Source organism: Xyrauchen texanus, chromosome 10 (genome assembly GCF_025860055.1).
Source record: "Xyrauchen texanus isolate HMW12.3.18 chromosome 10, RBS_HiC_50CHRs, whole genome shotgun sequence".
NCBI classification, from domain to species: domain Eukaryota; kingdom Metazoa; phylum Chordata; class Actinopteri; order Cypriniformes; family Catostomidae; genus Xyrauchen; species Xyrauchen texanus.
The window spans coordinates 6,062,991-6,077,651 of NC_068285.1; the positions used below are offsets into that span (position 1 = coordinate 6,062,991).

Here is a 14,661-nt window from a genome sequence, read left to right on the forward strand (position 1 = left end):
TCAGCAGTTGTCTGTTATTTCTTCAGGTCATTTTATGTTAAAGTTCATTGAAAGTAAATGAACAGAACCTAAAATCTGAAGCTGCTAATAGCACTTAAAATTGAGTTAAATGAGCTTAAAATGTAGAGTTGTGTAAACAGAGACTCTTAGGGTTAAAAACCTTCAATATATTAGCTGCTGTTTCACAGTATTTTAAGACACATTTTTGAATGGAAGCTCATTCATTTGGTCATAGCAGCTTCATTTATTTTAGGAGAAGTTGCTTCAAATTTCTAATGGAATTTGCTTAAAAAGTGGGATGCAGAAATGATGCACAATATTTTGAAGCAAATCCAGAACATTATTTTTACAGTGTCTCCAACAAAACCTGCTGTATCAAACCCTCTGAATATTCTCACTCTGAAACTTATTCATGAAAATAAAATATCCAATTACAAATCTAAACTTATTGTTAAAGAAATTGACAAAAACCTCAAACATGATGAAGATGAAACATTAAAAACTGAATTTGACCTCCACAACAAACTTCAGCACTATTCGGTCCTAAACAGAAATACCACATTTACAAAAGATTATCAATGAAACAGTTTAAAGAAAGAATGATTGTGTCTAAATATAGACTAAGTGACCATGATCTAGAGATAGAGGAACACATCACAGGTCCTTGTTGCCCAGAGAGAAATAGAAACATCTTTGTAATGTTTTGGCAATACTGTTATAAAACTGTCATGTCAATAATGCTGAACTGGAAAAAGAATTTAAGAAAACATACATTTGACCTCATTGGCTAAATATGCAACAGTTCTTGCATATATCTCTTTTTTTCCCTTAGACAAGCTTTTTTTATTATTATTATTAAATGCAATTGCGTGATTTGGCCACAAGAGTGCTTCACTGTCCACTTTAGTTCAGATGTTCACAGTAAATTAAATCTGATGGTTTTCTGTCCCAACAAGTACTTTCACCACAATTTACTGAGAAAAGCTCAAAAGAAATTGTAGGTAATAAAATAACATAATACAAGTTTTTAGGGTTTATCTTTGCCTTTAAACCCCCATTATAGCAGGGGAACACGTCCTGTCAGCTGAAGATGTGACTGTCAGATACTGTTCCCCCTGTGTTCAATAAGAGAGAAAGCTCACACAAGTATTACATCAATAATGAATGTGGGAATTATAAATAATATAGACTATATATGGACAAACAAACAACATCAATCTCATAATTACAAGTATGTAAAAAACATTCAACTTGATCATTTTTGGTCTGTTAGTTCCTTCATGATGTCTCACTGAGATTGCTGCACACAGAAATGTCTTTATCTTTGGCCTTCTTACACACATATGGTGGAACCACCTTCCACAGGCATCACAGGAGATCTGTAGTGCAAGAAACTTTTAATAATTGTGTTATAATGTAAACATCAATGTTAAATCCTCCACCAATATTAGCTTGAGGAATAAATGTGTTTTTTAAGCCAGTTCTTCTGCACTTGCCACATGGGGGACTATTTAGGGTACAAGAGTGATATCCCCAAGTGTACTGAAGGTCCCAAGGGTAAATTAAGCTGCCAGTACAGAAACTGTTGTGTCAATAGCAGATACAAAGTACATACAGTAAGTAAATGTAACACTTTAGTTATTTGTAACTGGTATTTTAAGTCTTGCACAAAAGAGTGGATTCCTGACCTTATGAACGCACGACTGATGATCATTTTGATTGAAATGCACAATTAGTATCTTCATCTGATCTCTTCAACTCACAAGCACTTACCAAAAAACCTTCTTTACAATATCTGCTGGTGTTAATACTGAACAACATATTTAAAGAAAACTTGGAAAGGATTTTGGCTAAACATGTTTTGCTCCCCATGATGGGAAGGGTTTGGAAATATCCTAAAGTATTAACAGTAAACAAATATAAAGATGTCTCTGAAGAAATTGTTCTATGACATGATCCCAACACACTTGTGATTGTTGGAGAAATCTTAATGGAAAATGAAATACTGGCACTTACACGAGTAAATGGGTAAAACAGACGTTATTACATCATTTAAAATGACATTGGGAATGGAAGCACCAATAGAATTACAGGTATTACAATTGATTTTATTTTTTCAGTAATGAGAATCTAAATGTTGGGTTATTTTTTCTACCCATTCGCTGGGTTTAGTATTTTATATTGCTGGGTTATATTCTCGTTAATGGCTCATATTGACCCAGCGTTCGTTGTTCATCACCATCAGCATGGGGGGATCACCAAACTAGATCACGAGGCTGTGAGGGACAGACTTATGCCGAGTTTACACTACACGATTTTAAGCCCGATGTTCACTCCCAGACAGTTTTGTGGAGATCATGGATAAAAGCCCAAAATCAGAGACAAATCAGAGCTCGAATTTAAGGGGGCGGCGTTAAATTAGAAAACATACATTTTAACATTAGACTTTAAATTCCAATTTTTAATTCACTATAGTTTTATATAGAATTGTTCAATAGTCTATAAAGTATTTAACACAATTACATCAGAAGTAACTGTAATAAATTACTGAAAAAAGAGTAATACGTTACATTATTTTCTTCAATGAAAAATAAATGTAATTACAGTAATTAATTAATTAGTAATTCATTAAACCCAACACTGATAGAGAATACCAAAAATTACAGCTCAAAATACTCCTGAATAGAAAAAATACTTCAGAATATAAAAAAAATTATATTCATTAATCTACAGTATTACATCATATTGAATATTATTGGTTCATATTGGCACACACACACACACACACACACACACACACACACACACACACACACACACACACACACACACACACACACACACACACACGTGTTAGGCTTTTATTTGTGCATGTAACATTGAAATATGAAATGTTGGTGCTTCATCATCAGGTTTTTTCCTGCTTTATTTTGTATTAACCACCAGATGACGCTGTTTTGACACTGTTTTGACACTCTGGAAGATTTGAATCTTTTCCCAGAACAATCAGAGAAACACTTTACGAGGCTTCATTTCCCCATTCCTCATCTGCTGTCCTAAAATTAACATGTTCAGTGAAATTTCCACATCATATATTATACAGCAGTTAAAGACAAAATACAAATGATATTCACATGAACTCACACTGCACTTTATAAGCTTTAAAGGGATTGTTCAGTGAAAGTGAACAGTTTGTCATCATTTACTCACCCTCATGTTGTACCAAACCCATTAACATGTGGAACAGTAAATGAGATGTTAGACCTCAGTCACTGAATCTTTTCCCCATTAATGAAAGTGAATGTTGAATAAGATAATTTGTGTTCCACTGAATGAAAGACATACAGGTTTAGAACAACATAAGGGTGAGAAAATGATGGCAGATTTGTAATTTTGGCTCAACTATCCCTTTAAGAGCATGAAACACCTGCTGCACCTTTAAATGTTGTTTGTCTCTTTCAGACTCCTCCTCCTCAGGTGACAGGTGAAAGTGAAACTAGTAAAACAGGATCCATTTAGTGACAAGAGCAGAAAATTACACGACGAGAGAAACTCAAAGTTTGACAGTTTTTGTTCCACTGAATCGTCTGAAACAATCAATAAATTCATTGTGAAGTATTTTGTAGGTGATATTCTAGTCAGTAAAGAGGAACATCAACAGTTCTTGACAGGTGAGTACTGAACTGCTGCTAAACAAACCAAAACTCACAAGACAACAATAATAAACCTTTCAAACTATCAGCTACAGTAAGACATCTAACAGATATCTAAGTATTAATCACAGCAGAACAAACAGATACTGAGACTTTTGCTCTTTTATCTGAATTGTCAGTATGTGTTCAGTTTCTTTGGCACTGAAATGTTATTTCTTCTATTGACTTGAAACGTTGCTTTGTTTTCTTCTGTTGAGTCTTCTGATGTTTTCTCTTTATGCTGGTGTTTAACATGTCATAAAAGCTGACAGTCTGCAATTGAACCTCATTGATTCATTTCTAATGGAATATTCTAGAGGACAAATAAAAACAAATATGTGTCAGTATTGAACAAATAAACACGTCACAAATATAGATGATGTCCCGTTTGTTGACAGGTGTTCAGTGGACTGTTCAGATGATGTCATGGACTCCACAAAGGATCTCAGTGGACAGACAGACACAGGGAAGGTCAAGAGGTCAGAGGATTTCAATGCTTTAATAAAATACACTGATAGATATTTCTGATATGCTGCACAACACTACAGTATAAAAACACTGAGGAGAAATGAGAACAGACTGGATTATCTCAAGTATAAACATGTGAAAACAGCTTTAGGGTAAAGTGAGATCTACAGTCAGATGACAGTGAGACCGGTTTGATTCAGTCACAGACAGAACTGGAGAAACCTGTACAGTCAGTCGTATGTAGAAGGTGAAACTCAAATGTGTTTCTCTGAACATTTTTAGACACAAACACAGAATTTTCTTCAGATGAATGCAGAACAAACCATCAAACTTAAAGAAGAGAGAAATACTGGGAAGAGTAAAACTGAGAAACTGATGAGAGGAAAAGAGTGTTTGTGAGAGTTTGTAGTTTTTAAAACAGTGTTTAATTGCTGTTGTGTTTTAGTGTCATTCATGGAGAATCTCCTGAATCCAGCTGTGTGTCCATGAAGAGTGACCGGTCAATGGATGCTCCACATAAATTCAGTTCAGGAGCCCCTTGTGCTGATGTGAGGTGAGGACTCTCATGTTGACTGACAGTATGAACGTGTACACCACAGTCTGAGGGACCATTAGAAAGAATCCAGTGTAAAAAATATAAATCTAAAAGAAAATATGCAATTATAATAAAAAAAATGAGTCCTGAGTTTCAGCACTTGATAAATGTTTTTCCCTTCTGCTCTAGTGTGTGATGGCCGCAGTGTTTGTGTGTTTACTGTTACTGTTAAGAATGTTGCCACGATGCCAACATAAAATACTGCCTTTTACAACACGGTGAACAAAACACTGCAGCGTCAGAATATAAGATCCAGGAGAAAGTAAATAAGACAGAAATATAATACTAATATATTAATCCTCAAAGTAATAATAATAATACTTTATTATGTTATAATGACAAACTGGACAACAATAAATGCTGTAATTGATGGTTATAATATTAATAAATACCAACTAAATTCCAAAATGTTACTGGTGAAGTAGATTCTTGCACACCCTGTTCACAAAAAACAACAACAACTGGAAAACATCATTCATTATAATTAACTAGATTTTTATTTCATTAAACATTTTGAATGTACTTTGCTACAACGGCTTATAGCATGAATTTATAATTATGATTTAAAAATCAATTTTTCGTAATTTAAGCAACTAATTTCTAAATGGGGCCCCGGGTTGGTCGGTTGCTCGGGGCCTCAGAAATCGTAATCCCGCCCCTGCTTGTAATGTCCCGTTATGTCGTGTTTTGTGTTCTGAATGATCAAATAAAACACACGTCCTCACTGCAGCTTCAGGATTTCTCAGTTCATTAAAAATGAAAATTGTGTCATAATTCACTCACCCTCATGCAGAAGACACAAAAGCAGATGTTTTAATGAATATGGTGAGTGGTCTTGTTAATACAATGGCAGTGGAGAGTGACTCACTTTAAAACTTAAAATAAAAGTATAAATGTGTAATTTTTCACTGTAAATCTTGACGTCTGTTGTGCATTCATGAGTGCTGTGAGAGATGTTTGTTCACAGCGGCTCGAGTGTTTATGTGAGAACTTATGTTGATGTTAGTGACATTGCAAGTTCTCATGTGACATATAATATATAAGACACATCATTAAATGTGTTTTATTGCACTGGATGTTGAAATTATGTTTCAGATTACTAAAAATACACATGAACTAAACTCTGTTTAATTGCTGTTTTAGTGTCATTCATGGAGAATCTCCTGAACCCAGCTGTGTGTCCATGAAGAGTGACTGGTCAATGGATCAACCAGTTAAATTCATTTCCGGAGAGTCTTTGATCAACTACAGAAACAAACAGGATGAATCAGAGTCAACTGCTGGGAAAGTGCCATTGGACTCCATTTTTGAGGTGTGTGTGTGTGTGTGTGTGTGTGTGTGTGTGTGTGTGTGTGTGTGTGAGTGTGAGAGAGAGACACACACACTTATACCTTATAGGCTGTCTTTTAAATACATACTGTCATGTCTCTCTCATACACACCACTTTGCAGTATCACCCTAATCTTAACACACACACACACACACACACACACACACACACACACACACACACACACACACACACACACACACACACACACACACACGAATTCAAGACAACTAAAGCACAAATAAAATGAGTGATGATTCTTGTCCACTGATCCTTCAGTTCCTCTCTGTTACTGAATGAAGTTTGTTGTTTGAATGTTCACTGATTTCAGGAACTTGAGCACAAAATCATCTCTCTGATGAAGAAAGAGCTGAAGAGTATCAAGAGACTAATGATCTCAGATTCCCCAGCATGCTCTGAGAGAGAGGAGGAGGATGATGAAGGTCAGAGCAGAGTCAGAGAGGGGTTTCTGAAGATCACACTGCACGTCCTGAAGAAGATGAAGCAGACAGACCTCGCTAACACACTTCAAACCAGTAAGAGCTCGCACTCACGTCACTATTACATCACGTCACCTTCAGAGGAAACACAGTGTCTGGATTCACTCAATATTAGTGAAAGAAAATAAACTTCATGTCTAATGACCATTAAACATCAACATCAATTATAATTCCCATTTCTTTTCCTCTTTACATCAGAACTGATTTCTGTGCATCAACAAAAACTCAAAACAAAACTAAAAGAGAAATTCCAGAGAATTACTGAAGGAATGTCAAATCAAAGCAGCTCAACACTTGTGAATGAGATCTACACAGATCTGTACATCACAGAGGGAGGGAGTGCAGAGATCAATAATGAACATGAGGTGAGACAGATTGAGACAGCATCCAGGAGAGCAGAGACACAGGAAACACCAATCAAATGCAATGACATCTTTAAAGCCTTACCTGGACAAGACAAAGCCATCAGAACTGTGCTGACTAAAGGAGTTGCTGGAATTGGGAAAACTGTCTCTGTGCAGAAGTTCATTGTGGACTGGACTGAAGGAAAAGCAAATCAGGATGTTCACTTCATATTTCCACTTCCTTTCAGAGAGCTCAATCTGATGAAGGACAAAAATATCAGTTTGATGGATCTTCTTCATCAGTTTTTCACAGATACAAAAAAACTGAGATCAACATTCCTTGATGACTACAAAGTCATTTTCATTTTTGATGGTCTGGATGAGTGTCGACTTCCTCTAGATTTCCAGAACAATGATATTTTGTGTGATGTGACAGAATCGGCCTCAGTGGATGTGCTGCTGACCAACCTCATCAAGGGGAATCTGCTTCCTTCTGCTCTGCTCTGGATCACCTCTCGACCAGCAGCAGCCAATCAGATTCCTCCTGAGTGTGTTGACCAGCTCACAGATGTACTGAGGCTTCAATGACCCTCAGAAGGACGAGTATTTCAGGAAGAGGATAAAAGATGAGCGTCTGGCCAACAGAATCATCACACACATGAAGTCATCAAGAAGCCTGTACATCATGTGTCACATACCAGTCTTCTGTTGGATTTCAGCCACTGTTCTCCAGAGACTGTTGAGTGAAGCAGAGAGTGCAGAGATCCCCAAGACTCTCACTCAAATGTTCACACACTTCCTGATCTTTCAGAGCAAACTGAAGAGCCAGAAGTATGATGGGAAATGTGAGGTGGATCTTCAGCAGGCTAGAGAGAGGATTCTGTCTCTGGGAAAACTGGCTTTTCAACAGCTGGAAAAAGGGAACCTGATCTTCTATGAGGAGGACCTGAGAGAGTGTGGCATTGATGTCAGAGAAGCGTCAGTGTACTCTGGAGTTTGTACCCAAATCTTCAGAGAGGAGTTTGGACTGCACCTGGGGAAGGTGTTCAGCTTTGTGCATCTGAGCATTCAGGAGTTTCTCGCTGCTTTATTCAAGTTTCTGCAAAATAAGTCAAGAATGAGTGATTTCCTGAAGAGTGAAGTGGACAAGGCCTTACAGAGTGAGAACGGACACCTGGACCTTTTCCTTCGATTCCTTCTGGGTCTCTCATTGAAGTCCAATCAGACAATCTTACGAGACCTACTGACACAGACAGGAAACAGCTCTGACAGCAAACAGGAAATAGTTAAGTACATTAAGATGAAGATCAGGGAGAATCCCTCTCCAGAGAAATCCATCAATCTGTTCCACTGTCTGAATGAACTCAATGATCATTCTCTAGTGCAGGAAGTACAAACATACGTGAACAGAAGAGATATCAATCGTCTCTCTGGAGTCCGTCTCTCTCCTGCTCAGTGGTCAGCTCTGGTGTTTGTGTTGCTGAACTCAGAAGAGGAGCTGGATCAGTTTAATCTGAGGAAATATGATCCATCACATGAATGTCTTCTGAGGCTGCTGCCGGTGATCAAAGCATCCAGAAAAGCTGAGTGAGTAATTTAGTGTTTTAATCTCACTTTACTGTAATTAAATAGCAGAGGTTAGATTTTAATGTATTTTGTTTGACTAGAAACAACCCCTTATAATATTTTGATGTTTGTTTGGTTTCATGTGTTACTTTTTATAGTTTTACCTTCATTTTAAACAGACATTGTAGCCAAATAGATTCAAAATGTTTAATGCAAAGTTAATAATCTAGTTTAATATAACAAAAGCATGTTTTCTACAGTTTTCCACTAAATAAATACAAAACGATACTTTATTTACTTTATACTGATACTTTATCATTTTTATTTATGCTTCCACATACAATAATACACATCAGCCTCATAAATAAATCATCATTTACCTGCATATATTTTTACTAAAACATTTCTTTAATGAACATGATGTGCAAAACCCAGTTAAATATGATATAATACTGAATTATTATTGGGGGTCTCAGTCAAGATTATTATTATAATATAATACTGAATAATTATTACTATTATTTTAAGGGTTTGATTGTTTTATACTTTAGTCATTTATTTGTCATATTGTAGCTTCCTTTATTCCTGCAATGTTTATTTTACACAGTTTTTCTGTTTCTGTTTTGATAATCCTTTAATGGATTTTATTAAAAACTATATTAAATTATGTTATACTCTAATATATAAAATTGCATTAAGATATGAATAATATAGCGATCAATATTTATTTAGATTGGAAATGAATTATTAGTTTAGACGGCTTTATGTCAAGTGTTTATCTTTGTTGACTGATTTACTGAGGTGACATTATTGTTAAATTAGAAGATTGTACACAGAGGAAAAGAGAATTTGGTGGTAAATATTGTGTTATCATCTGTAGGTAATGTTTTCATCTAAGTGTAATCAATAGATGTTTGACTTCATGCAGCACTGTGTGATCAGATCCAATCAGAGTTTGACTTGAAGCAGTGCATGTCGGTTAGAAATGTTGTGTGACTTAAGATGGCGTCAGTGCCGCATCACCGTGATGTATGCCATTAAAGAACCGCGAGAGCAATTCAAGAACAATCGGCTGGCACTGCCAATGCAGCTTCTCCAGAGTGGCTGCAAGAGCTCTGATGATGTCACAACTTATTCATGATTGGCCAGAATCACAGATGACAATGGTCACGTGTGTTTCATGGGATGCGACACATACTACTTTTACTACTTCAGCTATGTCAGTCTGAGAAAGAATTAAGAGTAGTATGATGGTATGCAATTAACAAGGTGTTTATTATGACAACTCCAGTTCCAATAAACTCTCACTAATGAATGTTTTATAACAGCACATTATTTATCTCATATTCTAATATGTTTATCATAGTAATATCATGTTTATTCTTAAAAACAATTCCAAATTACTAAAAATATGGACTCCTTTATTGGTATCAAAATAATTCGACCTTTTCAAATTAATATTTACATTTCAAACCTGAGTTCTGATTACCACTTCATCTGTAATAAACAAAGCAATCATCGTGGGATCTTCTGTAACTAATGTGGGTTCAGCACATGTCGTGAAGCAGAATGTGTCCGGCTTGACGGCTCCATTTTCATCTCCTCCCGCTACTACAATTGGTAAATCTTGCAGATCGATAAGGCAAGCTGTAGTTGAAGTTGAACGCACTCAATAAATATTCATTAGGTGTATCTCAATCAGCTGTCTTGTTCACTAATCAAAGCATTGTTCAGGGAGTCAGCCATTTTTAGGGATGACCCAATCGCACAATCATTCCAGTGCACTGAAACATTCTCTCCCTATAAATTCTCTAAATGCACCATAAAAACCAGAGAGTATAGTTGATCACTGTGTTCACTTACCAGAAATGTTGTCATGTCTTCTGAAATCTCTCATGTCATTATAGGATGAGTGCATGTATAAATACATGATGTCAAAGCCTTATTTTCTCTTTAAAAGATTGATAGAGTAAATTGACTTCTTAGCTTAATGCCAAGTGTTTTTCACGGTGGCCTGAAAAACGGGGCCACATTGTGAAAGAGAAGAACCTACGTTTGCTGCCATTGAAAACAGCTAAACAATTCCACCTCAAAGGGTGTTACACTCTCACACAGAAAACACTGCTCCTGAACTGCCTGAAAGACATGGTTTGCAGTCCAGCCATTACTTCTGTGAAATAGCTACGTCACTATGTGGCACTTTTGCCTAATTCCCGCCTCAGGAGTGCGCTGCTCAGGCCTTCCATCCATTTAAAAATTGTATCCCCTTGCATACTTCACTCTGTCACATGGACTTGGATATATGTCACTGCTTATGATAAACAGTTTAAGGATTATGCTGTTAATATATAACTTTAATAAACTGCTTAATTGACCTAACTTCACTTCCATCATACATTATAGTTGTTTTGGGGAAGTTCAAGTTTGTTTTCGAGACAAAAATTCTTAGACATCAGGATATTTTGCAGGAACCCAAGTGCTGGGATGCTAAACAAAGAGCTTTTATGAAAAAAACAAAAACAAAATACAAACCAAAAACTCTCATAGTAGAATTATTAAAACCAATTTGAAACTAAGAAAATAAACAAGACACCAACTGGAGAAACAGACTAGGAATGACTGACTAACCAAACTCACAAAATGATCTAACAGACACAAGAAGGTAGAAGGTACAGTATGTAGAGGGAGAGCACATGAGGAACAAGTGATGACAATCAACACAACAAGGATCCGATGAGGAGGTGTGGCAAAGGGGAATGAGGAGGCGGAGTAAGGAGAGCACATGGCTGACATAAACACAAACAAAGACATGTGCTCAAAACAAATGCACACATGGACCAAAACAGACAGAACTCCAGAACAAAACAAGTTGGGCAGTCCAGACTGGGTCTTGACAGTAGAAGAGCTTCAGAAAATGTGCAAACGACTATGAGCAATCAAACACAGTGGCCATATATATTTTTTCTTTGTACCCAACAGCTGTGCTGAGAAGCCTTCATTAAAACTTACTGTATATATTAACACACTGTTATCTTGTCATTTCTCTCAGTTTGATGGGCTGCAATCTGACAGAGCAAAGTTGTTCAGCACTGGCCTCAGTTCTCAGCTCAAACTCCTCAAGTCTGAGAGAGCTGGACCTGAGTAACAATGACCTGCAGGATTCAGGAGTGAAGCTGCTCTCTGATGCACTGAAGAGTCCTCACTGTACACTGGACATACTGAGGTTTGTGTTTGCAGATTCATTAGTACATACAGAGAGGTGGTGGTGTAGTGGTCTATGGCGGTGTAGTAATCTAGTAATCAGAAGGACTCTGGTTCAAGCCCCACAGCCACCACCATTGTGTGCTTGAGCAAGGCACTTAACTCCAGGTTGCTCCGGGGGGATTGTCCCTGTAATAAGGGCTCTGTAAGTCGCTTTGGATAAAAGCGTCTGCCAAATGCATAAATGTAAATGTAAATTGGAATGTACAATATGAATATATTGTGGTTCATAGCTGTGACAATGAAACAACAAATGGCTCAGTGACTGTCACAACACTTCATATAAAACTGTAGAGCATTCACTCTGTTAGTACATTTGTTATATAAAACTGCTTTTTATTATTGTTTCTTTATTTTTTTTAGATTTGCAGCTTGTAGATTCACTGATCAGTGCTGTGAAAGTTTGTCTTCAGTTCTACAATCATCAAAATCCCTGAGAGAGCTGGACCTGAGTAACAATAACCTGCAGGATTCAGGAGTGAATCTGCTCTCTGATGCACTGAAGAGTCCTCACTGTACACTGGAAATACTGAGGTTTGTGTTTGCTGATTTATTAGTACATTGGAATATACAATATGAAGATATTGTGGTACATAGCTGTGGTTACTGTGTACCATTGGTTGACCGATATGGGGTTTTTAATGGCCGATATCGATATCCAGAGAGCAGGGTGGCCAATAGACCGATACAAGGCCGACATATCACATGATGGCATATAACAACAAAACAAACCGTGACTAGTTGTGTACATGTCTCATATGCTTCACGTGCAGGCAGGTGATTTTCGTCGCCAAATGGGGAAATTTATCAGCCAACGCCGATAATTAAATATGTCAGAATACCATCAGATTTATCGGCCTTGGCGATGTAACGATCGCCAACTACTGTGTACTTGTGGATGGGCTCCCTCTGCTGAGTCTGTTTCCTCTCAAGTGAATCAAGTTATTCTGATTGTGACATCACAGTTCAAAATTAGCACAACTTTAATTTATGTCCAGCTCTTTAGAAAACTCGGTAACACTTTAGAATAAGGTTCCTTCGTTAATGAACAACTACACAGGAACAAATGAGTAACACAATATTAACAATCTAGTTACTACTATTAACTAACAAGAAGCTCTGATTAATTATTAAGTAATTAGTATTATTTAATTAAACTATTAGTAAGTAATAGCACACAGATAAAAGTGGTTGTTCACTATTAACTAATGAATAACTGCTATTTTTTGAAAGCTTCCCAGAGAACTACTGAAAAAGTTTCATAATTCATGCAAAACTAATCAATAACTAATGCAGGACAAATGACTAGCACCACATTAACATTTTAACCACTACTGTAAACGAATACACAACGTTGTTTACATTATCAATATGTAATAGCATAGCAGACTTGTGATTTGGGAAAGCTGTCAATAATTAGCTTATGCTGTCTCCTAGAACTATTTATCAACTGAATAATTTTAAAGAAATTGATTTTTAAATGCAGTTGTCGGGACCTTACTTGTCCTGTGGCCAATTTTCTGGCATTCCTCTGGACTGGCATTGAATCACTAGTCATGGTGACTACTGGAACATATTGAGTCATCAGCCATCCAAATACCATAAACAGTTATTTTATTATTAAACCTACCTCTCAAATAAATATGTTTTTATGTATGTGTCCTAGCTCATATATACATATATGTTTGTGTGTGTGAATATCTTGTGAATGAATAGAAGATTCTACACTTTAGGATTGGCTTTTCATTAGTAACTACTGTAATAATCATGGTAACTAACTAGTGATGACTCATGTGTTACTGCATACTTCTATGGGAATTACCATCTAAAACTTCACCAAAAACCTCAAAAGCTTAAAATGACTTCAGTGTTTGCTTGCACATGATATTTATTCATCATGACTGGAAAAATTGCTGATTTTAACAAGACGCATGGAAGAAGCAACAGCTGAAGTGGCAGTGTGTATAGCCACTGGGCCATATTTATGATGGCTGACTTTAAACAGTAGTCATGCAACATGAAACAGTTAAAGTGACTGTGTGTAGCCACTGGGCTAGAACATGTTTGGAATGGTATTTATCATACAAAGATACACACATACACATGCATAAACAGATTATTTTAGTCTCCCACAAAAGTCTATAAGCAAGCCATCTTTCTTTTTGTTTTCAATGGTGCTTTGCACTGGCTCCTGTCTGCATAATTCTCTGCACCGCTCTGCAATGGTCTTTCTATCCACGCCTCATTTGAAGTATGCCTGGGTTTTTGTTGTCCCACCTTTCAAATAGTCCAAGACCTTGTTGTATTTCTTGATGGCTTGCTCTGGAAGAAAGACTGACAAAGAACAGAGAATAATCCATTAGTGTGTTATGCTAATGGGATGTATATTTTATAAATGAATATAAATCGGAAGTCTGCTACAGGGAATTACAGCCTAAAGATCTTTGCTGTGTTTGGTGGTTGTAGGTTGAAGGCTCTAGGAAGAGTTTCTCTTGGAAAATTAAAGTCTCAGAAGAAGAAGAAGAACCATAATAATAATAATTTTAAAGTGCCCCTATTATGCTATTTTACAGATTGCTAAATTGGTTTTGGAGGTTAGGTTTACATGCATCCAAGTTCAAAAAACACTGTAATTTTCATTGCAGTATTATCTCTCTTCTCATAAATGATTCGGTCTCTCTAAACCCTCTTTTCTGAGAGCCTACTCTGCTCTAATGGGTCAGATGGCCCAGTCTGCTGTGATCGACAGCGCATATCAGAAATTACATTACACAGTAATGATGGTATCAGTTTAACGGTTTCAATTCAAGTCCTTTGCAATTTTGACAAATGAATACAATCAACACTAACTTCAGAATTTTTCCAAACAAGTCTTACTTTAAATATGTGCCAAAAAATTACATTC

General features: G+C 36.6%; 1 protein-coding gene across 1 annotated transcript in view; it reads left to right on the forward strand.

Annotated features, from left to right (window-relative positions):
- The first annotated feature begins 3,508 nt into the window (after nt 1-3,508).
- LOC127650479 (uncharacterized) overlaps nt 3,509-14,661 on the forward strand; it is a 1,198,408-nt gene continuing 1,187,255 nt past the window's right edge. The window contains 3 exon segments of the mRNA XM_052135926.1: nt 3,509-3,671; nt 4,091-4,171; nt 4,606-4,713. Coding sequence (XP_051991886.1) covers nt 4,119-4,171; nt 4,606-4,713 — 161 coding nt within the window. The 5' untranslated portion in view covers nt 3,509-3,671; nt 4,091-4,118.